At 45.7% G+C, this 24361-nt stretch overlaps 1 protein-coding gene across 1 annotated transcript in view; it reads left to right on the top strand.

Annotated features, from left to right (window-relative positions):
• The window catches only part of exosc10 (exosome component 10), a 78730-nt gene that overhangs the window by 41701 nt on the left and 12668 nt on the right, over positions 1-24361 (top strand). The window contains exons 13-20 of the mRNA XM_070860156.1: positions 169-219; positions 1273-1384; positions 4048-4098; positions 5659-5734; positions 10146-10243; positions 11835-11930; positions 20751-20825; positions 23905-24007. Coding sequence (XP_070716257.1) covers positions 169-219; positions 1273-1384; positions 4048-4098; positions 5659-5734; positions 10146-10243; positions 11835-11930; positions 20751-20825; positions 23905-24007 — 662 coding nt within the window. The remainder of the gene's footprint in view (positions 1-168; positions 220-1272; positions 1385-4047; positions 4099-5658; positions 5735-10145; positions 10244-11834; positions 11931-20750; positions 20826-23904; positions 24008-24361) is intronic.

Genomic DNA, 24361 nt, shown 5'->3' with positions numbered 1-24361 from the left:
ACTCACGTTTCCCCAACTGTTCTTCAGTCCTAGAAATAGCAGAACTGGTTTAAAGCAAACAATCTGATTACTCCACTTGTACTTCACCTAAAAAGTTTTCGGAGAAGCCGGCAGAAATAACCAGTTTAAAAAAAAGATGACTTAAATTGTATATTTTTTTTTAAACAGGTATGTGCTACCCAACCACATGATGATCAAAATAGCAGAGGAGCTGCCGAAGTAAGTTCCCCCACTGTAATAATATGTTAGAGTGTGGCAACAAAAGTCTTGCCCTGTAGTCACATTTCACATAAGAATGAGTTGCACACGTAAGAAGTCTGAGATCAATTACAAGTTGGACACAAGCTACTGTGGGCGATGCTTGTTAAAGATTCAATTCTCTTGTCATCTGACTTAGCAAAATTGCTTTTACATTGCGTTGAGTATCTTCCTGGCGCTGCTGATTCCTGGTGCGTGGAGCTCCTACAGCCAAGAAGCAGGAAGATCAGTTTGTCTTGCCAGGTCTTCCTGGCGGCCTGACAAAATTAGCAAGTATACTTCAGGAATGCTGCCGGCACCCGAAATGCACGTCTCACGCGTCAGGAGCCAGTGGTACTCGCATGGGTCTTGCACAGTATAAAAGCAACATCACGTACCTAGTATTGTGCAATTAAACTTGGACTCTTAGTAAAATTGTAAAAACTACCAGCACAATTTTATGCACACAGTAACTGAACTCAGAAACACCTTTTTCTACTTAACTGTTTGAATTTCTACCATACTCTAATATTGCAGCTTTCCTTGTCAGTGCCAAGTGGTTTCAGATATGTTGTTGTATGTTGTGTGTTCAGATGTATGTTGTGTGAAGGCAGCAGTATAACTTGGGAGTCAGATTGAGAACATGGGTTTTAAACTTGAATTTGAATACTTAATGCTTGTCGCAAGGGACACTCCATTCCTGTCCCTAACATTAAAATATAACCAGCCAGTCAGTGAGAGCTTGTTTTCACTGGGTTACAGATCTGACCATATCACTCTGAGCTGCCAGCTGTGCATTGCACTTGAGTTAGGTTTATGATCGATGAGGGTTGAAGTGGCGTCGTTTTGTACCTAGTGAAAGTTTGATAGATTTCCTGTCACAACATTTTATGTTTGGGGAATGGAGGAGTGTTGATCTACAGCATTAAAAAAATTGTTACGCTTAATTTTTATTAATTTCTGATCATTGTAATGTTCAGCTGAATTCTTCCAGCCCGGGGTAGTTGCTACTTTCTTCCTGTTTTTCCTCCCCAGAGAGCCTCAGGGAATCATAGCTTGCTGCAACCCCATTCCTCCTCTGGTTCGCCAGCAGGTCAATGAGCTGCACCGCCAGGTCCAGGAGGCACGTGATATGCCTCTTCTCAAGGTAATGAGCAGATTCTCTCTCCTCCAAATATATGGAATAATAAATTTTAAATAAAGAACTGATTATAAATGCTGGACAAGTGGCTGGGATGTTGTTGCACGTGGGAACCTGGAACCTGTACCTGGAATTCCCAGTTATACTGGTGAGGCCTGAAGTAGGACATATCGAACTGAGCTGAACTGAGAATAGTTAGCATTACTCTTAACAACTGCTGATTGTCACTATGTTTCATCTTTATGTCTAGAGCACCAGTTACTTCAATCGTGTTTTGAGCACCACATTATTTAGACGATAGTAGGACTTGAAATAATACCCTAACCTGATGTGTGATCTGCCTATATTGGTATGCCACAGATTATGTTGGGTGTGGGGTCAGGGTAGAGAGTGCCTTTTGTTTGTTTTTTGTAACAAAATTGTAAAAGCACATATAAAGAATGGGTTTTTAATCTCACGATAATCAACATACACAGGAAGTCAGCACCCCTTCCCAATGATATCGAAGTCAGTGACTGAATTGGGTCCAGATCTGATGAGAAACAAAAACAGATAAAGCTGGACACATGCAGCAGGTCCATCCGCATCTGTGGGGCAAGCCGTTGACATTTCAGGCTCAGGACCTTCAAGACATATCCAAATCCAGTAATAGAGAGAAGCTTTGAATAACTAAAATACGTTAAGATGCAACCAGCTAAATTAATGGGAGGCCTGGGGAAAATGGCAGAGATGGGAAATATAGAACACATGAGATCAGGTTTGAAATTAAAATGTTAGGAATTTAAACAAAAGGTGCTGGCAAAGTACAGTGTGTCCACTGGCTCCAAAAAGAGAAAACACTGGTCAACAGGGAGGGTGAAGCCACTCCCATCAACCTGTGTTCTGACAAAGGGTCTCCCTCCACCCAACCTATTTCTCTTTCCCCCCCCCCCCCACATATGATTCAAATAGTGGACCTGTTAGTGCCTCCACCTCCCTGGGGTTAGTGACATGCTAGTGCTGTCAGTGTCCTGGGCTTGGTGACCCCCATCTCCAGCCTCCCTTTTCTCTCCAAAGTCCTTAAACATGCTCTGGCCTCCCAAATCCTTGCCCATCTTTCCTGCAACTCCATATTTGAACACTTCCAATCAGGTTTCCGCCCTTGCCACAGCACTGAAATAGCCCTGATCAACGTCACGAATGACATCCTATGTAACTGTGACTGTGGTAAACTATCCCTCCTCATTGTTCTCGACCTGTCTGCAGCTTTTGACACGGTTGACTGCAGTATTCTCCTCCAGCACGTCTCCTCTGACGTCCAGGTGAGTGGGACTGCCCTTCCAATCCAGTCATAGCCAGAGGGACCCCTGCAATTGCTTTTCTTCCCGCTCCCGCATTGTTATCTCTGGAGTTCCCCCAAGGGTCTATCTTTGGCACCCCCCCCCCCTCCACCATCCTATTTCTCATCTACATGCTGCCCTTCAGTGACATCATCGAAAACACATCCGGTTTCACGTGTACAACACATTCGGAACCTTGACATCCTATTTGACCCCAAGATGAGCTTCCGACCACATATCCGCTCTATCACCAAGACCGCCTACTTCCACCTCCATAACATCGCCCGACTCCACCCCTGCATCAGCTCATCTGCTGCTGAAACCCTCATACATGTCTTTGACTTTGACACGACTCGACTAGTCCAATACTCTCCTGGTCGGCCTCCAATCTTGCACCCTCCATAAACATGAGCTCATCCAAAATTTTGCTGCCCGTATCCTAACTCGCACCAAGTCCCGTTTACCCATCACCCCTGTGTCTGCTGACCTACATTGGTTCCCAGCCCAGAAATCCTGAATTTAAAAATGTTCCTCTCTTTTTTGAAATCCCTCCATGGCCTCATCCCTCCCAATTTCTCTTACCTCCTACAGCCTTCCAAGATCTCCGCACTCCTCCAATTCTGGCCTCTTGCGTGCCCCGATTTAAATCATTCTACCATTGGTAGCCATGCCTTCCGCAGCATAGGCCCTAAGCTCTGGAATTCCATCCCTAAACCTCTCTACCTCTTTCCTCCTTTACGACGCTCTTTAATATCTACCTCTGTGACAAAACTCCTGTCCTAATATCTCCTTTATATAGCTGTGTCAAATTTGGTTTGCTAACGCTCCTGTGAAGCACCTTGGGACGTTTGCTACGTTAAAGGCGCTATATAAATGCAAGTTGTTGTGGCGCATGCAGCTAGCTCCCTGGTGTTAGTGACCTGCTAGTGCCGCCCGTGTCCTGGTTTAGCGACCGGCTAATGCTTACCTAGTGCGGGTCTTTCCAAAACAAGTGAATCCAACCGTTTCATTGGGGGTTGACTGACAGATCTGTGTGTTGGGAACTAGCAGCAAAGCGCACCACTAAACTCAACGTAAACCAACATTAAACTGCTTCCATCGGTATCACACCATACAAATCTGTTCACGGGTTGCATAATGCTCTATTAATCATGAGTGCATTTTGTTTTATTTTGTCTTTCCCACTCCTTGTTTTTCTTTGCATCTGGACAGGCATATATTGGAATTATTGCACATTAATAGGCGATAACGTTCTTGAATCTGAGCTCCCTGTGTAATGGAAACTCCTTTGACTTACAATAATGTAAGAAACAGAGAAAAACTCTTAATTGCTAATACTTTCTTCTCCAGACAGAATCAACACCATTGCAACAGAAGAAAGGCCCAGTACTAAAGGCAGAAGTAAGTATTTAACTCTAATTGATTTAGTTGATAGTATTTCACACTGTTCATTATACCATTGCAGTGGTCTGTCTCCCAATCGCTATTTGGAGAACTAGTTCTCCGTGGCTGAGCTGAGCAGTGTTCAGTAGCAGAAATATTGAACAATCCTACATTTGTGTTTCAGTTGCCTTAGAATATAAGAATTAGGAGCAGGAGTGGGCCAAACAGCCCCTCGAACCTACTCCACCATTCAATAAGATCATGGCTGATCTTCGACCTCAACTCCACTTTCCCTCCTGATCTCCATATCCCTTAATTCCTCTAGAGTCCAAAAATCTATCTCTCAGCCTTGAATATACTTAATGGCTGAGCATCCACAGCCCTCTGGGGCAGAGAATTAAAGATTCACAACCCCCTGAGTGAAGAAATTCCTGCTCATCTCAATCTTAAATGGCCGACCCCTTATCCTGAGACTGCTCCCTAGTTCTAGACTCTCCAGCCAGGAGAAACAACCTCTCAGCATCTACCCTGTCAATCCCCCTCAGAATCTTGCATGTTTCAATGAGATCACCTCTCATTCTTCTAAACTCCAGAGACTATAGGCACATTCTACTCAATCTCTCATCACAGGGCAACCCTCTCATTCCAGAGATCACTTTAGTGGACCTTTGTTACATCCCCTCCAATACAAGTATATCCTTCCTTAGATAAGGAGACCAAAACTGTTCACAGTGCTCCAGGTGTGGTCTCACCAAAAACCTGTACAATTGGAGCAAAACCCCTTGCAATAAAGGCCAACATGTCATTTGCCTTCCTAATTGCTTGCTGTACCTGCATGCTAACGCTCTGTGTTTCCTGTACGAGGACACCTAAATCTCTCCGAACACCATTTAAAACATTTTCTGTTTTTCTATTCTTCCTACCAAAGTGAATAATCTCGCATTTCTCCACATTATACTCCATCTGCCACCTGCTTGCCACTCACCTAACCTATCCATATCCATTTTCATCCACGGCAAACGAGCCAAAGGCAGGCAGAGGAAACGTTACAAGGACCCCCTCAAAGCCTCCCTGATAAAGTGCGACATCCCTACTGACACCTGGGAGTCCCTGGCCACAGACCGCCGTACGTGGAGGAAGTGCATCCGGGAGGGCACTGAGCTCCTCGAGTATCGTCGTCGAGAGCATGCAGAAATCAAGTGCAGGCAGCGGAAGGAGCGTGCTGCAAACCAGGCTCCCTGCCCACCCTTTCCCTCAACGACTATCTGTCCCACCTGTGACAGAGACTGTGGTTCTCGTATTAGACTGTACAGCCACCTAAGAACTCATGCTAAGAGTGGAAGCAAGTCTTCCTCGATTCCGAGGGACTGCCTATGATGATATCCCTTTACAGACTCTGTGTGCTCCTCACAGCTTATTGTCCCACTCATCTTAGCAAGATGAAATAAGTTGGTCTTGTATGAGAAGTAGTCGTAATACTTTTTGAGTATAATTTAGTAAGACAATGTGCTGTTTGTTGGTAGATCAGCATTTGTTCCTGATAAATAAGGAGATATTATGGGAATTTTGTTTCTACAGAAAACTGAGAATCCACTCTTTGGACCTCATGATAGCTCCCATTTCTCGGGGGACATGCAGGTTGTTCATGACTCAGGTAGGCTGAGGCTTGTTGGTATTTTTACATTTCCTGCTGCTTCTGCTGACCGTTAGTATGAGGAGGCAGTTTGTCAGGGTGGTTGGATAAACCAGGCAAATCACACCTGCTCAAACCAAATTCATTTACAGTAATTTATGTATTGTTTTGTCCGGACAAACTAATGATATGCCCTCCCCACTCCGGACTTGCCACTGTTCCTCCCTCCGTCTCTGCTCGCCGATCCTCCCTCCGTCTCTGCTTCCCGATCCCTCCCTCCGTCTCTGCTCGCCGATCCTCCCTCCGTCTCTGCTTCCCGATCCCTCCCTCCGTCTCTGCTCGCCGATCCTCCCTCCGTCTCTGCTTCCCGATCCCTCCCTCCGTCTCTGCTCGCCGATCCCTCCCTCCGTCTCTGCTTCCCGATCCCTCCCTCCGTCTCTGCTTCCCGATCCCTCCCTCCCTCCCTCTCTGCTCCCCGATCTCTCCCTCCCTCCCTCTCTGCTCGCCGATCTCTCCCTCTCTCCCTCTCTGCTCGCCGATCTCTCCCTCTCTCCCTCTCTGCTCGCCGATCCCTCCCTCCCTCCCTCTCTGCTCGCCGATCTCTCCCTCCCTCCCTCTCTGCTCGCCGATCCCTCCCTCCCTCCCTCTCTTCTCGCCGATCTCTCCCTCCCTCCCTCTCTGCTCGATGATCTCTCCCTCCCTCCCTCTCTGCTCCCCGATCTCTCCCTCCCTCTCTTCTCGCCGATCTCTCCCTCCCTCCCTCTCTGCTCGCCGATCTCTCCCTTCCTCCCTCTCTGCTCCCCGATCTCTCCCTCCCTCCCTCTCTGCTCCCCAATCCCTCCCTCCCTCCCTCTCTGCTCGCCGATCCCTCCCTCCCTCCCTCTCTGCTCGCCGATCCCTCCCTCCCTCCCTCTCTGCTCGCCGATCCCTCCCTCCCTCCCTCTCTGCTCGCCAATCCCTCCCTCCCTCCCTCTCTGCTCGCCGATCCCTCCCTCCCTCCCTCTCTGCTCGCCGATCCCTCTCTGCTCGCCGATCCCTCTCTGCTCGCCGATCCCTCCCTCCCTCCCTCTCTGCTCGCCGATCCCTCCCTCCCTCTCTGCTCGCCGATCCCTCCCTCCCTCCCTCCTTCCCTCTCTGCTCTCTGAGCAATCCTCCTTGACCCTCTGCTCTCTGATCCTTCGTGTAGCTTCTTGACTTTCGACTCTGTCTGTTCCAGATCCATAAAAACAGGTCCACAGTAGCCAGTCTGGTTTTTACACTTCTAACCAATTCCAGGCATATCAGGTCTGCATGGTTAAGTCCACTGTATACAGTGGCACATTTCTCAAAATGCTTCAAATGTTTTCCTGTATAAAGTTTCTCAGATGGAACCTACTTGCTGAAGTAATTAAAGGTACTGAGAACACGTACTGATGGAATTAAATTACTTTTACTCTGTGCTAGTACAATAGATCATTTGGTCTGAAAGTTGAAGCAATATAGGAAAATTGCAGGATCAATAATTCATTGAGCTATGGCCACTTGGCAAATTAAACTGCACAAAATTAGCTCTTCAGCCTCGGGGTATAGGAGACAGAGTGCATTGGAGCAAAGAGGGTCTTTCGTGGCACTGACTGTAATAGCAGCACAATTGGAATACTCAATGTCCATTTTAAAATCGTGCTGTGACAAAATCAAAATTTGAAGAAATAATTGTTTTCCACAGGATTTATACTTTAATCAGTAATGACTGCAGTGATTCCAGAAAGAAACTGCTTTGTTCGAATAACCCAAAGGAAATAAGAGTTGAGAAGCTGACTTCAGTTCCTGATTTAAATTTTCCCCATTTACTACAGTGAGCTCATGTCACACCATTTCATTGTACTGGATTTTCAGTACCGTCCCCATTAATGGGCTTAACTTCCTCTGGTGGCACACTGGATGTATTTGTGTAAAATGTCTTTGTACTTTGTTTTAATCAGTTTATTTTAAATGGATTATGACTGTGTTACAATAGTGCAAACGGGAATTTTACATAGTATTTACATAGTACAGGTTGAACTTCCCTATTCCAGCACCTTCAGGACCTGGCCTGTGTCGGACAAGAGAATTTGCCGCACCATGGGAGGCCACGCCGACCCCAGACTTACCGGGTACTGCTGACCTGGAGCTGGCTGCTCCTCATCTCTCCGGTGTTCTGAAACCGCTGCACACGCGGCTAATGCAATCATCGGGCCGATCAAAATTATATTAAAATAATCCAGTAACGGGGGATTTTGCTGTTTTGATATAATTGAATTTATGTCTGTTGTCGGGAGCCAGTTATTATTAACCAAGAGACAACAAACACCACAACCAATTGCCATAGAAGCAGTTATTTTCTCCTTATCTCTGAGATAATTTTGATATCCCAGTCAATTAATCATGATCCCTCAGAGCATCAGCAGAAAGGATTTGTTTCCAAAAGACCAGCATTAAAATTAGTCACATTTTAACTTTTTGACTAGATCAAATGTGATGTCCCCATTTGACTCCGGCCATTTCATTTAAAACTGAACATTCAACAGACTGTAAAACAAATTAAGGTTGGTCACCACGCCATTTCATTGCTGAAACTAACCTGAAATTGGCAAGTCCATCGATGGGAAGGAGAAATGACAAGATGTGCCCTAAACTTGCTGAGGCAAAATTGTGCTGTTGCTATCAGAGTCTGACCTCGGAGTAAAGTAAAATCACTCCACACGTACCTTTTAATGCGCGACGACCCGGCTGCGTTCTGCACATGCGCTATGCAGAAGCCTACTGCGGAGCATTTCGGGCCCAGCTTCGGCACCTCGGTCAGCCGCCGCACTCCGAGCGGCAGGGAGGGGGGGAGCGACTGGCTCCAGGACACAGCGCGCCAACCCGGCCTCGGAGGGAGCACCGGAGGCTGCGGGGAGAGGAGGAGCAGCCAGCCCCAGGACACAAAGCGGGTCACAACCCCCCCCCCCCGGCCGGGAATGATGCCGGACCAAAGAGTCCTGAACTAGAGAGGTTCAACCTGTAATTACAGCACATAGGCCATTTGGCTCAATAGGTCCTTGCTGAATTTTACGTGTAAATATTAGCGCACAACCAGAGGAAATTAAACCCTTATCAATGTTCTAATGAAATTGGATCTTACTACTGACTCTTTTCTCATTGCGTTATATGAGAGAGTCATATTAACCAGCAGCACTTTGTAAGTCAATGAATGTGCGCAAGTATAAAGTGTTTAATAGCAGTCATCATACATCAGATGAGGTGAAGTTCTTTATTAGTTGTTGAACTGGTAAAATAACCCTTTTGGAATAATGCTTAAATATTTGTATGGGGTTTTGCTATTCCACAATAATATGTTACCCCATTTACCAACCAATTCTCTTTCATTCCTTTTTGTAGTACCTGTGCTATAAACTTCCTGTATTACAGGGTTGTCCAACTCAGACCCTGAATTTATGCTATGGGATATGAGTGTGTGAACCATTACTATAATTCACCTGACATTTGTTTCCACTGTTGTAGTATAGGAGTTAACCTCATTTAAAGTGTCTCCACTAAAATACAATTTGAGAGACAATGCTATCCAGACAAAGTCTGATCTTGTGTAACACCAGAGCTCCTGTTTGTGGGTATGGAAAACAAGACGGATACCACGTGTTAATGTGAGAGTTAAATTGCTGTTGTTCCTGGTTTTAGAGAGGTGCATACAGCATTAACATGATTGTATTCCAATGTAATTTTATGGTTTTGGTGTCTCTTTGAGCCACTTAGTTGTACACCATAGAATCCTGTGGGACACACATTTAGAAAATACTGAACTCGGGGAACATACACTCTAATTCCTGGCTGAACATTAAGTTAGATTCAAATTTAGGAATTAATTTAATGTAACTAAATGTCCTTCCTCAGTTTAGTTGCAAATGAGCCATTAGAATTTGACATTGCTGTTTGAAATTGCTACTGTATTTCAGGGGCAGACTGCAGGAGGGAGATGCACTGTTGCTTTGCGGCTATGAGCCAAGGCTTGCGGCCTTTGTATGGCCCATTTGTTATTTTTATCTATTCTGCACCATGCTGAAGCGGCTGGGCAGCTGTACTGTTCCCTGACATCAATCACTGCCACTCTGAGCCAGCCTGAAGGAGGGGCTTGGCTCTGGTTTGTGCCTTCCGACAGCGCTATGTCCCATGATTGTGTCATTCAGCAGCATCATTCAGCAGCACTGGTGCAGTAAACTGCACACCCGACACCACTACCTTTTCCCCATCCTCCACCACTAACCCCCATAACACCACTCCCCCCATTTTCAATTTTTAAAAAAACATTGCAGCAAAGTATATCGCTCTTGGATCAAAAAGACGACATGATTTCTCCACAATATGTGCGATACAAATTGAGAAAACAAACAATGTGCCATTTACTTCTTTCTTTTAGTGCCAATGATCCAAACTAGTAAACTGTTTCCGGAATTGAAGGATGACAATATGACCTTGACACTCACCTCCGCCAAAGCGATCATTACCATATTTGAAGTAGGTGCTTCTATTACTCGGTAACTCCACCTATTACTGGTGCATACAGTACAGTGGTTTAAGGTGTTTGTTATACCCTTTAGTGATTCCAGTACCCGATTAAACAGCCAATCAGGTTGTATGTAGGGTTTCGTCAATCGCCGCCAAGCTGCTGAGTGAGGGACCAGTTCCTTTTTTTCAAATCCAGAGAAATGCGCTCCTTTAGTTAGCTTAACCGTAAAACTGTACAGTATTGCTGACCCACAACGGTGAACAGCTTCGGAGATGGTAGAATCAAATGAGGGAAATGCAGTGTCATTGTATCTACAAATTCTTGATATCCAAGTGTTTTTCTTTATATTTTTCCCCAAGTTTCACCCTTGTACTCTTCTGCAGGTGCTGACCTATGCTCGGGTATGGTTTTATCGGCACCAGAAGTCCTTCCGTACCTCACCCACGTGCTATTCTTTACTTGTGAGCATAGACCGTGAATGTTAACGAGGTGGTCAACTACAAGTAGCTTCACAGCTGCGCCCAATCCCGTTGTGGCCCAATATCCGCTTGCACATTCACTTTCCAGCTGGGTAACTGGACAATGTTCAGGAGGCGGAACCTTGACTCCTTTTCCTTGGCCCATCCCTAAAGCAGGGGTGCCAACACCAACTATGGTACATCCATTACTACTACCCCAGCTGAAATGAGCTAGCTTGGCATACCTGCTGTGCGTAGCTCACTTCCACATTGGATGGTGTTTTACAGCTGAGCCAAGAGTGTTTTTCTGAGAGGCGTTGCATTGTTAAAATATTTTCCCCTTTTCTCTCCTCACTCCACCCCAACCCAATTGACAAACCAGAAATTGTTGATCGCTACATAAAAATCATGAATATGTTCGTGACTCTTGTGTATTAGAGATGTATGAACCAGCTCGGACTTAATACTTTGCTTGACTTTATCCAAGGTGAAATTTAGTGACGCCATGCAGTCAGGCAATACAATCATAAGAACATAAGAATTAGGAGCAGGAGTAGGCCATATGGCCCCTCCAGGCTGCTTAGCCATTCAGTAAGATTACGGCTGATCTTTGACCTCAACTCCACTTTCCCCCAATTCCCATATCCCTTGATTCTTTTAGTATCCAAAAATCTATCGATTTCTGCCTTGAATATACTCAACTGCTGAGCATTCACAGCCCTTTGGGGACAAGAATTCCAAAGATTCATAACCCTCTGAATGAAGAAATTTCTCCTCATCTCAGTCTTAAATGGACGACCCTTTATCTTGAGACTATGCCCCCTAATTCTAGACTCTCCAGCCAGGGGAAACAACCTCTCAGTGCCATCCTGTCAATCCTCCTCAGAATCTTGTATGTTTTAGTGAGATTGTGTTGCATCTCATAACCAGGTGGTCCCAGACTCGCTCCCCTCCACATAATTGTAGAGCAGCATTGAACTCAGTCGGCTGGTACAGGGCAGTGTTAAATATTTAGGCAATGGCAGAGATGTCGATAAAAAAACTTATTTTAAAAGAAGCCATCTGGCAACTGACCTGTACAAGGTTTCCTCCATGTGCTACATTAGCGTAGATTAAGTGACCGCTTTTATTTTCACCACAGGATTCTGTTACAAATAAAAAGGAAGATGAAACATTGACAACAGCACAACAGAAAGCAAGAACCATTTTAGAAGCATTTGAAAACCCTTTCAGAATGGTAAGTTGCACTGCAGGATTTTGTCTGTTCAAAAGTGTGTGTATTTATTATGTTATATATGTTAATGATGTCAGAACTTTTAACGGGAAGGTTTTCTGTGTTCAGTATTTCTAATGGTAAATAGAGGTGGATAGAGGTGTACCGATGGATGTGGTGTATTTAGATTTCCAAAAGGCATTCGATAAGGTGCCACACAAAAGGTTACTGCAGAAGATAAAGGTATGCGGAGTCGGAGGCAATGTATTAGCATGGATAGAGAATTGGCTGGCTAACAGAAAGCAGAGAGTTGGGATAAATGGGTCCTTTTCGGGTTGGTGGTTAGTGGTATGCCACAGGGATCGGTGCTGGGACCACAACTGTTTACAATATACATAGAAGACCTGGAAGAGGGGACAGAGTGTAGTGTAACAAAATTTACAGATGACACAAAGATTAGTGGGAAAGCGGGTTGAGTAGAGTACACAGAGAGGCTGCAAAGAGATTTAGATAGGTTAAGCGAATGGGCTAAGGTTTGGCAGATGGAATACAATGTCGGAAAGTGTGAGGTCATCCACCTTGGGGGAAAAAAAACAGTAAAAGGGAATATTATTTGAATGCGGAGAAATTAAAACATGCTGCGGTGCAGAGGGACCTGGGGGTTTTTGTGCATGAATCCCGAAAAGTCAGTTTGCAGGTGCAGCAGGTAATCAGGAAGGCGAATGGAATGTTGGCCTTCATTGCGAGAGGGATGGAGTACAAAAGCAGGGAGGTCCTGCTGCAACTGTATAGGGCATTGGTGAGGCCGCACCTGGAGTACTGCGTGCAGTTTTGGTCACCTTACTTAAGGAAGGATATACTAGCTTTGGAAGGGGTACAGAGACGATTCATTAGGCTGATTCCGGAGATGAGGGGGTTACCTTATGATAGATTGAGTAGACTGGGTCTTTACTCGTTGGAGTTCAGAAGGATGAGGGGTGATCTTATAGAAACATTTAAAATAATGAAAGGGATAGACAAGATAGAGGCAGAGAGGTTGTTTCCACTGGTCGGGGAGACTAGAACTAGGGGGCACAGCCTCAAAATACGGGGGAGCCAATTTAAAACCGACTTGAGAAGAAATTTCTTCTCCCAGGCAGTTGTGGAATTCTCTGCCCAAGGAAGCAGTTGAGGCTTCACAGATAGATAGATTTTTAACCAATAAGGGAATTAAGGGTTATGGGGAGCAGGCGGAGAAGTGGAGCTGAGTCCACGGCCAGATCAGCCATGATCTTGTTGAATGGCGGAGCAGGCTCGAGGGGCTAGATGGCCTACTCCTGTTCCTAATTCTTATGTTCTTATTCAATACATTGTGAAATGTTTATGATTTTCCGAGAAAATCTGATTGGAGGAAATCTTCCAGTTGTTTTTACAATGTTGCTAACACGTAGCTACCAAAATAAATCTTCTGTTAGGGAGAATTTTGACAGCTGCATGAACAAACTTCAATATTAGGGAGGTGGTGGGGTTAGGGGTAAAGAGGTCAGATGACCTCCAGTTTACCCTGCTTGAACCATATATCTACCAGTTGCAATGCCTGTGGTTGTGGAGAGGTGTACAGACCAGACTGAGACGTGATTTTGAAGGTAAATCAGTGTCGGAACACTGATAGTGGGAGGCATTCACAGAGTTGATAGTGAGGGTTCAGAGCAAATATGTTCCCACAAATAAAAAGGGTGGGACTCCCAAATCTAGAGCCCCATCGATGTCAAGAGGCGTACAAGGTTGGATAAGGCAAAAAGGGAAGCTTATGTCAGATACCGAGAGCCTAGAGGAGTATAGGAAGTGCTGCGGTGAAATTTAAAAGGAAATTAGGAAAGCAAAGAGAGGGCATGAAAAATATTGGCAAGAAAAATCAAGGAAAACCCTAAAGATGTTTTATAAATACATAGAGCATGAGGATAACTAAAGAAAGAGTAGGGCCTATTCGAGTCCAAAAAGGAAGCTTATGTGTGGAAGCAGATGTGGGTATGGTTATTAATGAAAACTTTGTGTCTATCCTCACAAAAGAGAGGGATTATGCAGACATTGTAGTTGAGGAGGAGTGTGAAATATTAGATGAGATAAACATAGTGAAAGAGGAAGTATTAAGGGGTTTAACATCTTTGAAAGTATAGAAATCGCCAGACCTGGAAGAAATGTATCCCAGGCTGTGAAGAGAAGCAAGGGAGGAAATAACAGGCTCTGACCATTTTTCAATCCTCTGGCTACAGGTGTGGTGTCGGAGGACTGCTAACATACCGTTGTTCAGAAAGGGATAGATCGAATAATTACAGGCTAGTCAGCCTAAGCTCGGTGGTGGGCAAATTGTTAGTTAAAATTATGAGGGGCAGTATTAATCGTCATTTAGAAAGGCACGGATTAATCAAGGACAGTCAACTTGGATTTGTTACGGGAAGGTCATGTCTGAAGAGGTAACAAGGAGGTTGATGAGGTTAGTGTGCTTGATGTAGTTTACATGGTAAGTCCCACATGACAGACTGGTCAGAAAAGTAAAAGCCCATGGGATCCAAGGGAAAGTTGGATCCAAAATTGGTTCAGAGGCAGGAAGCTAAGGGTAATGGTCGCCGGATGTTTGTGTGACTGGAAAGCTGTTTCCAGTGGGGTTCCGCAGGGCTTTTTGTGGTATACCTCAATGATTTAGACTTCAATGTAGGGGGCATGATTAAGAAGTTTGCAGATGATACAGAAATTGCCCATGTTGATAGTGAGGATGAAAGCTGCAGACTGCAGGAAGCTATCAATGGACTGGTCAGGTGGGCAGAAAAGTGGCAAATGGAATTCAGTCCGGAGAAATGTGAGGTAATGCATTTGGGGACAGCTAACAAGGCATGGGAATAAATGGTAGGATACTGAGAAGTGTAGCGGAACAGAGGGACTTTGGAGTGCATGTCCACAGGTCCCTAAAAGTAGCAGGACAGGTACATAAGGTGGTTAAGAAGGCTTACGGGATACTTTCCTGTTATGTCCTGACTCTAATGTACTGACTTACACGAGACACATGCTGAAGTCAAGGTCACTCAGGACCTGCACCTCTAATTCCAGCTCTCCAGTGCAGCACTTGCCTGAGACCTCTCTTTATATACCTCAGTGGGACAGGTATGGAGTGTCTCCTGCAAGTGCACCCCTGGTGGTAAGGTATGCTTATTGTTACAGGTCCTATCCAGTTACAGTCATGTATAGCATGGTAAGACACAGTTTATATACAGTAGTGTGAGATACATGACATCACCCTCCCCCAAGGTCTTATTGCCTTTATAGATTCAGTCTCTCAGGTGGTCTGCGCTCTCGCATGGGAGCGTCTTAGTTGTGGTTCACTTGTTTGCCTTGGTGCCTGTTTTTCGTTCAGTGTGATTGCTGGTATCTCGCCTGGGCTATCTGTTGAGACTGCCCTTTCCTCAGGTTGTTCCACCTGTCTGTCCACCAGGTGTGGTGTAAGTTCCACATTGTAGTCTGCCTCTGGTTCTTCAGTGTTATCAGTGAATCTACTTTTTACTTGGTCTACATGCCTCCGGCAGATTTGGCCATTGTCCATTTGTACAACCAGTAGCCTGTTTCCCTCTTTGTTACTGTCCCTGCAAGCCATTTGGGACCCCGGCCATTGTTTAGCATAAACACTTTGTCCCCAATCTCATTCCACCTCCCCCTCGAATTTCATTCATGGTACTCAGTTACCTTTTGACGCTTAGCCTCAACAATTTCATGCATGTCTGGGAGGATTAATGAGAGCCTGGTTTTTAAGGTTAGTTTCATCAACAGTTGCGCGGGTGGAACCCCAGTCAACGAATGCGGACGAGATCTGTATGCCAGCAGCGGTCGCGACAGGCGGCTCTGCAGCGTGGGACCTTGGATTCTGAGCATGCCTTGTTTAATCATCAGCACTGCTCGCTCCGCCTGGCCATTGGAGGTTGGCTTGAAAGGTGCCGTCTTAACGTGATTTATACCGTGGTCAACTATAAAATCATGAAATTCTGCGCTGGTGAAGCACGGACCATTATCACTGACCAATATGTCAGGAATGCCGTGCGTTGCAAACATGGTTCTAAGGCTCTCTACAGTGGTGGAGGTGGTGCTCGAGTTTAAAATGGTGCACTCGATCCATTTTGAAAATGCATCAACGACTACGAGGAACATTTTGCCCATGAATGGGCCCGCATAGTCTACATGCACCCGCGACCACGGTTTGGTTGGCCAGGGGCTTAGGGGGCCTCCCTGGGGGCACAAATGGTGCACCGACAGACGCAGAGCTCCAAGTCCGCGTCAATGCCAGGCCACCAGACATGAGATCTGGCTATGTCCTTCATAAGGACGATCCCCAGGTGCTCGCGATGGAGCTCCCGGACAAACGCCTCCCTGCCTCGTAAGGGCGTAACTACTCGGCTGCCCCACATCAGGCAGTCTGCCTGTAGTGAGAGTTCATGCATGTGCCTATGGAAGGGTTTGACCTCCTCGGGGCAGGCATTGCGAGCCTCTGCCCAGTCACCGGTTAAAATGCATCTTTTAACTAGCGATAACGTGGGGTTGCTGGTCGTCCAGGTTCTGATTTGGCGAGCCGTCATAGGCGAACCTGTGGATTCAAAGGCATTGATTGCCATGACCATCTCAGTCCTGTTCGTCGGACCCATCTGTGGTCGCCAGGGGTAGCCTGCTAAGCGTGTCAGCACAGTTGTCTGTGCCTGGTCTGTGCCTTATCGTGTAGTCGTAAGCCGCCAGCATGAATGCCGAGGCGTTGGCGTTGATTGCCTTGCACTCGGATAGTAGTGACGTGAGGGGTTTGTGGTCGGTTTCTAACGCAAACTTGGCCCCGAAAAGGTATTGCATCTTTTTGACACCGTACACGTACGCGAGCGCCTCCTTCTCAACCATACCGTACCCGCGCTCTGCCCGCAAAAGTGACCTGGAGGCATAAGCAACGGGCTGCAATTTACCCGCATCAATGACATGCTGTAAAACGCACCCGACCCCGTACGCTGACGCATCACATGTAAGGACTAACTTTTTACCTGGGTCAAAAAAGGCTAAAACACTCTTGGAACATAGAAGGTTGCGTGCCTTATTGAAGGCGTGTTCTTGGGCGTCCCCCCAAAACCAATCGCACCCTTTTCTGAGTAGCACGTGGAGAGGCTCCAGCAGCGTGCTCAAGTTCTGCATAAAGTAATTGAGTAGCCCGAGAAAGGCGCGCAGTTCCGAGACATTCCAGAGCCTGGGTGCCAGGCGAATCGCTTCGGTTTTGGATTCGGTTGGGCTGATTCCATCAGCGGCAATCCTTCTGCCCAAAAATTCAACCTCAGGCGTGAGAAACAGATACTTGGATTTCTTAACTCTTAGGCCTACCCGATCCAATCGACTTAGTACTTCCTCAAGATTGCGGAGATGGGAGTCGGTGTCCCTGCCTGTGATGAGTATGTCATCTTGAAACACAACTGTCCCCGGGATGGACTTGAGCAGACTCTCCATGTTGTGCTGGAATATAGCAGCTGCCGACCTGATGCCGAATGGGCATCGATTGTACACAAAAAGGCCTCGATGTGTGTTGATGGTGGTGAGTAGCTTAGACTCTTCAGTCAGTTCTTGTGTCATATACGCAGATGTGAGGTCAAGTTTCGAGAAAAGTTTTCCTCTAGCCAATGTGGCAAATAGGTCCTCTGCTCTGGGCAGCGGGTATTGGTCCTGTAGGGAGTCTCTGTTTATGGTAGACTTGTAATCCCCACAGATTCGCACGGATCCATCAGGCTTCATGACTGGGACGATGGGGCTTGCCCAGTCGTTGAATTCCGCGTGAGAAATTATGCCTTCCTGCAGAACCGGGTCCAGTTTGTTTTCAATCTTTTCCCTCATCACATAAGGCACAGTTCTGGCCTTGTGATGGACCGGTCTGGCATTCTGTGTGATGTAGATTCTGACTTTAGCCCCTTTGAAGATGCCCACACCTGGCTGAAAGAGATGTTCAAAGTGCTTAGAACTGTTGAGCAGGAGGTCCGTTTCTCTGACGACATGGCGTGAACATCATCCCATTTCCAATTAAGTTCTGCTAGCCAGCTTCTCCCCAACACGGCTGGGAGATCCCCGGGGACAATCCACAGGGGAAGTCGGTGCACCATCCCTTTGTGTGTGACTGAGAGCATGGCGCTGCCAAGGACTGGGATGATTTCTTCAGTATCGGTCCTTAGTTTGGTGTCGATCTTTGTGAGTTTTGGTCTGTTGCTTTTGTGCGGACACAGCTGTTGAAATTGTTGAACACTCATGAGGGATTGACTGGCCCCCGTGTCCAGTTCCATGTTGACTGGTATCCCTTTGAGTAGAACCCTCATCATAATTGGAGGCGTCTTGTTGTAAGAACAGTGGACATTGATCGTGTTAACCCGCTGTACCTCGGCGTCCCGTGCACTGTTCCAACCGTCTTCTGGTCCGCTTTCCGACCCTTTCGATTCGCATACCAGCCGAGCTGCTGTTTTCTGCACATGCGAGCCAGATGCCCTGTGTAGTTGCAGTTTCTGCAAATGGCATGCTGAAATCGACACACCCTGGTTGGGTGCCTTCCTTCACATCTCCAACACAGACCGTTTCCATTGTTTCCGAAGGATGAGCTGCATCTGCTGATCTCCCTTGAGCTTTTCTCAATCTGTTGTTGATTGCTCGCATTGTGGGTTGATGAGGTGTGATCGGCTGTTCATGTGGCCCTTGATTTTGATGGCTTCTGGCGCCACTGTCTGCTGTTGAAGGCCTGCTCTCCTGCCTTTGTCTGTGTGTGGGGGTAGCGGTTTGTTTCACAATGTGAACCCCTTGTTCCGATGCCTCGTTGGTTGTCGTACCCGAAGTATAGATCAGCCTCGTTTCTTCTTTGCCTGCCAAGAACGTCTGTGCAACCAGTGCTGCTGCCTCTCGAGTCAAGTTCTTAGTCTCTATAAGCTTTCGGAATATGCCTGCGTGGCCTATTCCTTCAATAAAAAAGTCTCTCAGCACTTCTCTCCTTAGTTCATTGGGGAACTCACATGAACTAGCCAGCCTCCGAAGTTCTGCCACGAAGTCGGGTATGCTTTGGCCCACACAGCGTCTGTAGTTGTAGAACCTGTGTCTGGCCATGTGTAGGCTGTTCGCTGGCTTCAGTTGGTCTCTCACCAGTGTGCTCAACTCCTCAAACGACTTGCTTGCTGGTTTCTCGGGTGCCAGCAGGTCTTTCATTAAAGCGTATGTTTTCGAGCCACAGCTGGTCAAGAGATGGGCTCTGCTCTTGTCTGCCTTATCATCGCCCAGCCAGTCTTTGGTCACAAAGCTTTGCTGGAGCCTTTCTATAAAGTCATCCCAATTGTCTCCAGCATTGTATTTCTCATCTGAGCTGTTGGTAGCCATTCTGTGATCCCGTAACTCGTCGCCACTGTTAAGTCCTGACTCTAATGTACTGACTTACACGAGACACATGCTGAAGTTAAGGTCACTCAGGACCTGCATCTTTAATTCCAGCTCTCCAGTGCTGCACTTGCCTGAGACCTCTCTTTATATACCTCAGTGGGACAGGTATGGAGTGTCTCCTGCAAGTGCACCCCTGGTGGTAATGTATGCTTATTGTTACAGGTCATATCCAGTTACAGTCATGTATAGCATGATAAGATACAGTTACATACAGTAATGTGAGATACATGACATTTCCATTAGCCGAGGCATAGAATATAAGAGCAAGGAGTCTATGCTTGAACTGTACAAAACCCTAGTTTGGCCACAGCTAGAGTACTGCGTGCAGTTCTGGTCACCACATTACAGGAAAGATGTGATTGCACTGGAAAGGGTACAGAAGAGATTTACAACGATGTTGCCTGGACTGGAGAATTTTAGCCATGAGGAAAAATTGGAATCGGCTGGGATTTTCTTTGGAACAGAGGAGGCTGGGAGTGGGGAGTTGACTGAGGTATATAAACATAGAAAATAGGTGCAGGCGTAGGCCATTCGGCCCTTCGAGCCTGCACCGCCATTCAATGAGTTCATGGCTGAACATGCAACTTCAGTACCCCATTCCTGCTTTCTCGCCATACCCCTTGATCCCCCTAGTAGTAAGGACTATATCTAACTCCTTTTTGAATATATTTAGTGAATTGGCCTCAACAACTTTCTGTGGCAGAGAATTCCACAGGTTTACCACTCTCTGGGTGAAGAAGTTTCTCCTCATCTCGGTCCTAAATGGCTTACCCCTTACCCTTAGATTGTGACCCCTGGTTCTGGACTTCCCCAACATTGGGAACATTCTTCCTGCATCTAACCTGTCTAAACTCGTCAGAATTTTAAACATTTCTATGAGATCTCCTCTCATTCTTCTGAACTCCAGTGAATACAAAATGATGAAGGGCCTTGATAGAATGAGTAGGAACACTCTTATTTCCCCTCGCATAGAGGTCCATAATGGGTGGAAGGATTAGAGGGAGGTTGAGGAGAATTGTTTTCACGCAGAGGGTGGTAGGGAGTCTAAAACTCACTACCTGAAAGTGTGGTAGAGGCAGAAACATCATCACATTTAAAAAGTACCTGGATATACACTTGAAGTTCCGTAATCTACAAGGCTACGGACCAAGTGCTGGAAAGTGGGATTAGACTGGATGGATATTTTTTGTCTGGCACAGACACGATGGGTCGCAAGACCTCCTATGTCTTAAATATCTATGAATCTATTGACACACTCTCAGTTGAAGGCTGTTAAATGCATGATCACTTTATTTCTTCAGGTTCTAATGAAAAGAAAAGTTTCCATCTTCTTTGAAACATATTTTTGATTTTCAATTTCTTAAACTTCTTAAATGAGTTTCTCTCTATTTTCAGTATTTGCCTTCCAAGGAAAGTAATGTATACATCTCTCAAGCAGCAAAGTTTGATCCTTCCACCAAGATATATGAAGTAAGTACCACGGGCAACTGAAAGCTCATTAGTATTTAATTGATGGAACTCCGTGTGAATTGCTCCCAAGTTCCTATTCACACAGACACCACCAAATGACAAACTGAGCGTGTGGAGATTTGTCTGGAGATGATGCATGTACACAGTTCGGTAAATTTTGGAGATAGCAAGATTGTTTTTAATTTTAACCTAGGAGAGACAAGAAATGTTGCAACGATTTCAGGAATTGGATGGGGGGTAGGGGTTGCAGTAAAGTTCCTTCCTTGCCCTGCTGAGCGTTGCATTTTGGAACCTGCCCTCCAGAAGATTGTGTGTACACTGCGTTCTGAAGCCACCGAGTGCTAGGCATGTGCATTTGGGTTCGTAGATCAAATAGATTACCTTAACTATCGCTGGAAAGCGGTTCCTGCTTCACAGTGACATGAAAGATGGTGTGTGAATGCATCCCAAGAGGTTACAGCTATTTTGGCTATTAAGGCAGTATTATATGGATTAAATACATTTTATGATATAACTAAATCATAAGTTTTCAAACTGGGGTGTTGAGACCTTTGTGGCATGCACGGTCATCATATTTCTGGTTGTATATTTGTTGAGTTACTTGATAGTATCTTTGTTCTTGTACTGCACTGCTTTCCTTTAGGTAACTGGCACTGTCTTTTGGAAGTTTGGAAAAGGGAACATGTTAATATTTACAGCAGGTCCCCTGGGAGTATGTCGGTATTTCCAGGAGGTTCCCTGGGAGTATGTCGGTATTTACAGGAGGTTCCCTGGGAGTATGTTGGTATTTACAGGAGGTTCCCTGGGAGTATATTGTTATTTACAGGATGTTCCCTGGGAGTATGTCAGTATTAACAGTGGGTTCCCTGGGAGTATGTCAGTATTTACAGGGGTTTCCCTGGGAATATGTCGGTATTTACAGGAGGTCCCCTTGGAGTATGTCAGTATTTACAGGAGGTTCCCTGGGAGTATATTGTTATTTACAGGATGTTCCCTGGGAGTATGTCAATATTTACAGGATGTTCCCTGGGAGTATGTCAGTATTAACAGTGGGTTCCCTGGAAGTATGTCAGTATTTACAGGGGTTTCCCTGGGAGTATGTCGGTATTTACAGGAGGTTCCCTGGGAGTATGTCGGTATTTACAGGGGTTCCCTGGGAGTATGTCAGTATTTACAGGATGTTCCCTGGGAGTATGTCAGTATTAGCAGTGGGTTCCCTGGGAGTATGTCAGTATTTACAGGGGTTTCCCTGGGAATATGTCGGTATTTACAGGAGGTCCCCTGGGAGTATGTCGGTATTTACAGGTGGTTCCCTGGGAGTATATTGTTATTTACAGGATGTTCCATGGGAGTATGTCAGTACTAACAGTGGGTTCCCTGGAAGTATGTCAGTATTTACAGGGATTTCCCTGGGAGTATGTCGGTATTTACAGGAGGTTCCCTGAGAGTATGTCGGTATTTACAGGGGTTCCCTGGGAGTATGTCAGTATTTACAGGATGTTCCCTGGGAGTATGTCAGTATTAACAGTGGATTCCCTGGAAGTATGTCAGTATTTACAGGGGTTTCCCTGGGAATATGTCGGTATTTACAGGAGGTCCCCTGGGAGTATGTCGGTATTTACAGAAGGTTCCCTGGGAGTATATTGTTATTTACAGGATGTTCCCTGGGAGTATGTCAGTATTAGCAGTGGGTTCCCTGGGAGTATGTCAGTATTTACAGGGGTTTCCCTGGGAATATGTCGGTATTTACAGGAGGTCCCCTGGGAGTATGTCGGTATTTACAGGTGGTTCCCTGGGAGTATATTGTTATTTACAGGATGTTCCATGGGAGTATGTCAGTACTAACAGTGGGTTCCCTGGAAGTATGTCAGTATTTACAGGGGTTTCCCTGGGAGTATGTCGGTATTTACAGGAGGTTCCCTGAGAGTATGTCGGTATTTACAGGGGTTCCCTGGGAGTATGTCAGTATTTACAGGATGTTCCCTGGGAGTATGTCAGTATTAACAGTGGATTCCCTGGAAGTATGTCAGTATTTACAGGGGTTTCCCTGGGAATATGTCGGTATTTACAGGAGGTCCCCTGGGAGTATGTCGGTATTTACAGAAGGTTCCCTGGGAGTATATTGTTATTTACAGGATGTTCCCTGGGAGTATGTCAGTATTTACAGGATGTTCCCTGGGAGTATGTCAGTATTAACAGTGGGTTCCCTGGAAGTATGTCAGTACTTTGGGAACCTCGCAGTATTTGCAGGGGTTCCACAACACAAATTTTTAAAAACCATTGAACTAAGTGATAATTTGTACTGCAAGTATAACAAAAGCACTGAATGCAGCTACTCTGGGAGTGCTGATATCAAATATCAGTGCAGTGCAGAACTGACAGAGAATAATATATGGTTCTAAGGGTGATGATTTACACAGAAGCAGATTGTAGAGGATAAGTCACGGCCAGCAGTGTAAATGCACCCATCAGTGAAGCTGACTCTGTAGCTCGGGGGTCATTCCCACAGTGTGATATTTGTTAGATCATACGGCTAGTCAGGACCTATAAACATTTGAATTGAGGGCTTGGGGTATTGCATATTTTTGCAGCCTATGGCAGTTGGTTGAGTGCAACACTATCATTGGAATGACATACCAGTGGGAATATAACTTAAGAACATAAGAATTAGGAGCAGGAGTAGGCCATACGGCCCCTCAAGCCTGCTGCACCATTCAATCGTCACTGCTGATCAGCTACCTCAAACCCACCTGACCCCCATATCCCTTGATAGAATCCAAAAATCTATCTATCTCAGCCTTGAATATACTCAACGATTCAGCATCCACAGCCCTCTGGGGTAGAGAATTCCAAAGATTCACAACCCTCTGAGTGAAGAAATTCCTCCTCAGCTCAGTATTTAATACTCTAACTCAATAGTAAAGTAATTGATAGACTGCTGGATGGAGGACAGCATTACCTAATTGAAGGTTGTGTGTCTGTTGTTTAAATAGCAGGCATTGATACTTCATACACTCAGTTTGTTGAAAGGAGCTAGTATATGTCAAACAATCTCAACCTTTCACTCGTGTAATTTCAGGTCAGTAACAGGTGGAAGTTGCTGAGCCAGGAACACTTACAGAAAGAGGCCAACAAACAGCAGGAGCTGATCAAGAAAGCAAGAGAGACCCCAAAGCCTGCAGGTTGTCATAAGCAACTTCATCATTTGTACATTACCAGTGTCCGTATCTGTCAAATCCCTCTGAAATCGGTCAGTGTTTTGACATTTGTTTTCTGATCATGCTTGCATTAGATTGTGGAACCAGATGAACAGAATTGCCTATAATAAGGAGTACTGATCTGAAGAGTTAGTACACCAGTGTACTGTGGGTGATACAGTCTCAGTTTGTGTCCACAACTCACCACATGTTACGTTTGGATTGATTCATTGACACACTTGGGAGCAAGCCATCCATAGACTCCCTTGATAATATGTAGGAACAGGAGTAGGTCATTCAGCCCTTCGAGCTTATTCTGTCATTCAGTTAGATCATGGT

This window comes from Pristiophorus japonicus, chromosome 18 (genome assembly GCF_044704955.1).
Source record: "Pristiophorus japonicus isolate sPriJap1 chromosome 18, sPriJap1.hap1, whole genome shotgun sequence".
Taxonomy (NCBI): domain Eukaryota; kingdom Metazoa; phylum Chordata; class Chondrichthyes; family Pristiophoridae; genus Pristiophorus; species Pristiophorus japonicus.
The sequence above is the reverse complement of the archived record's forward strand: the minus strand, read 5'-3'. Positions and strand labels throughout refer to the sequence as shown.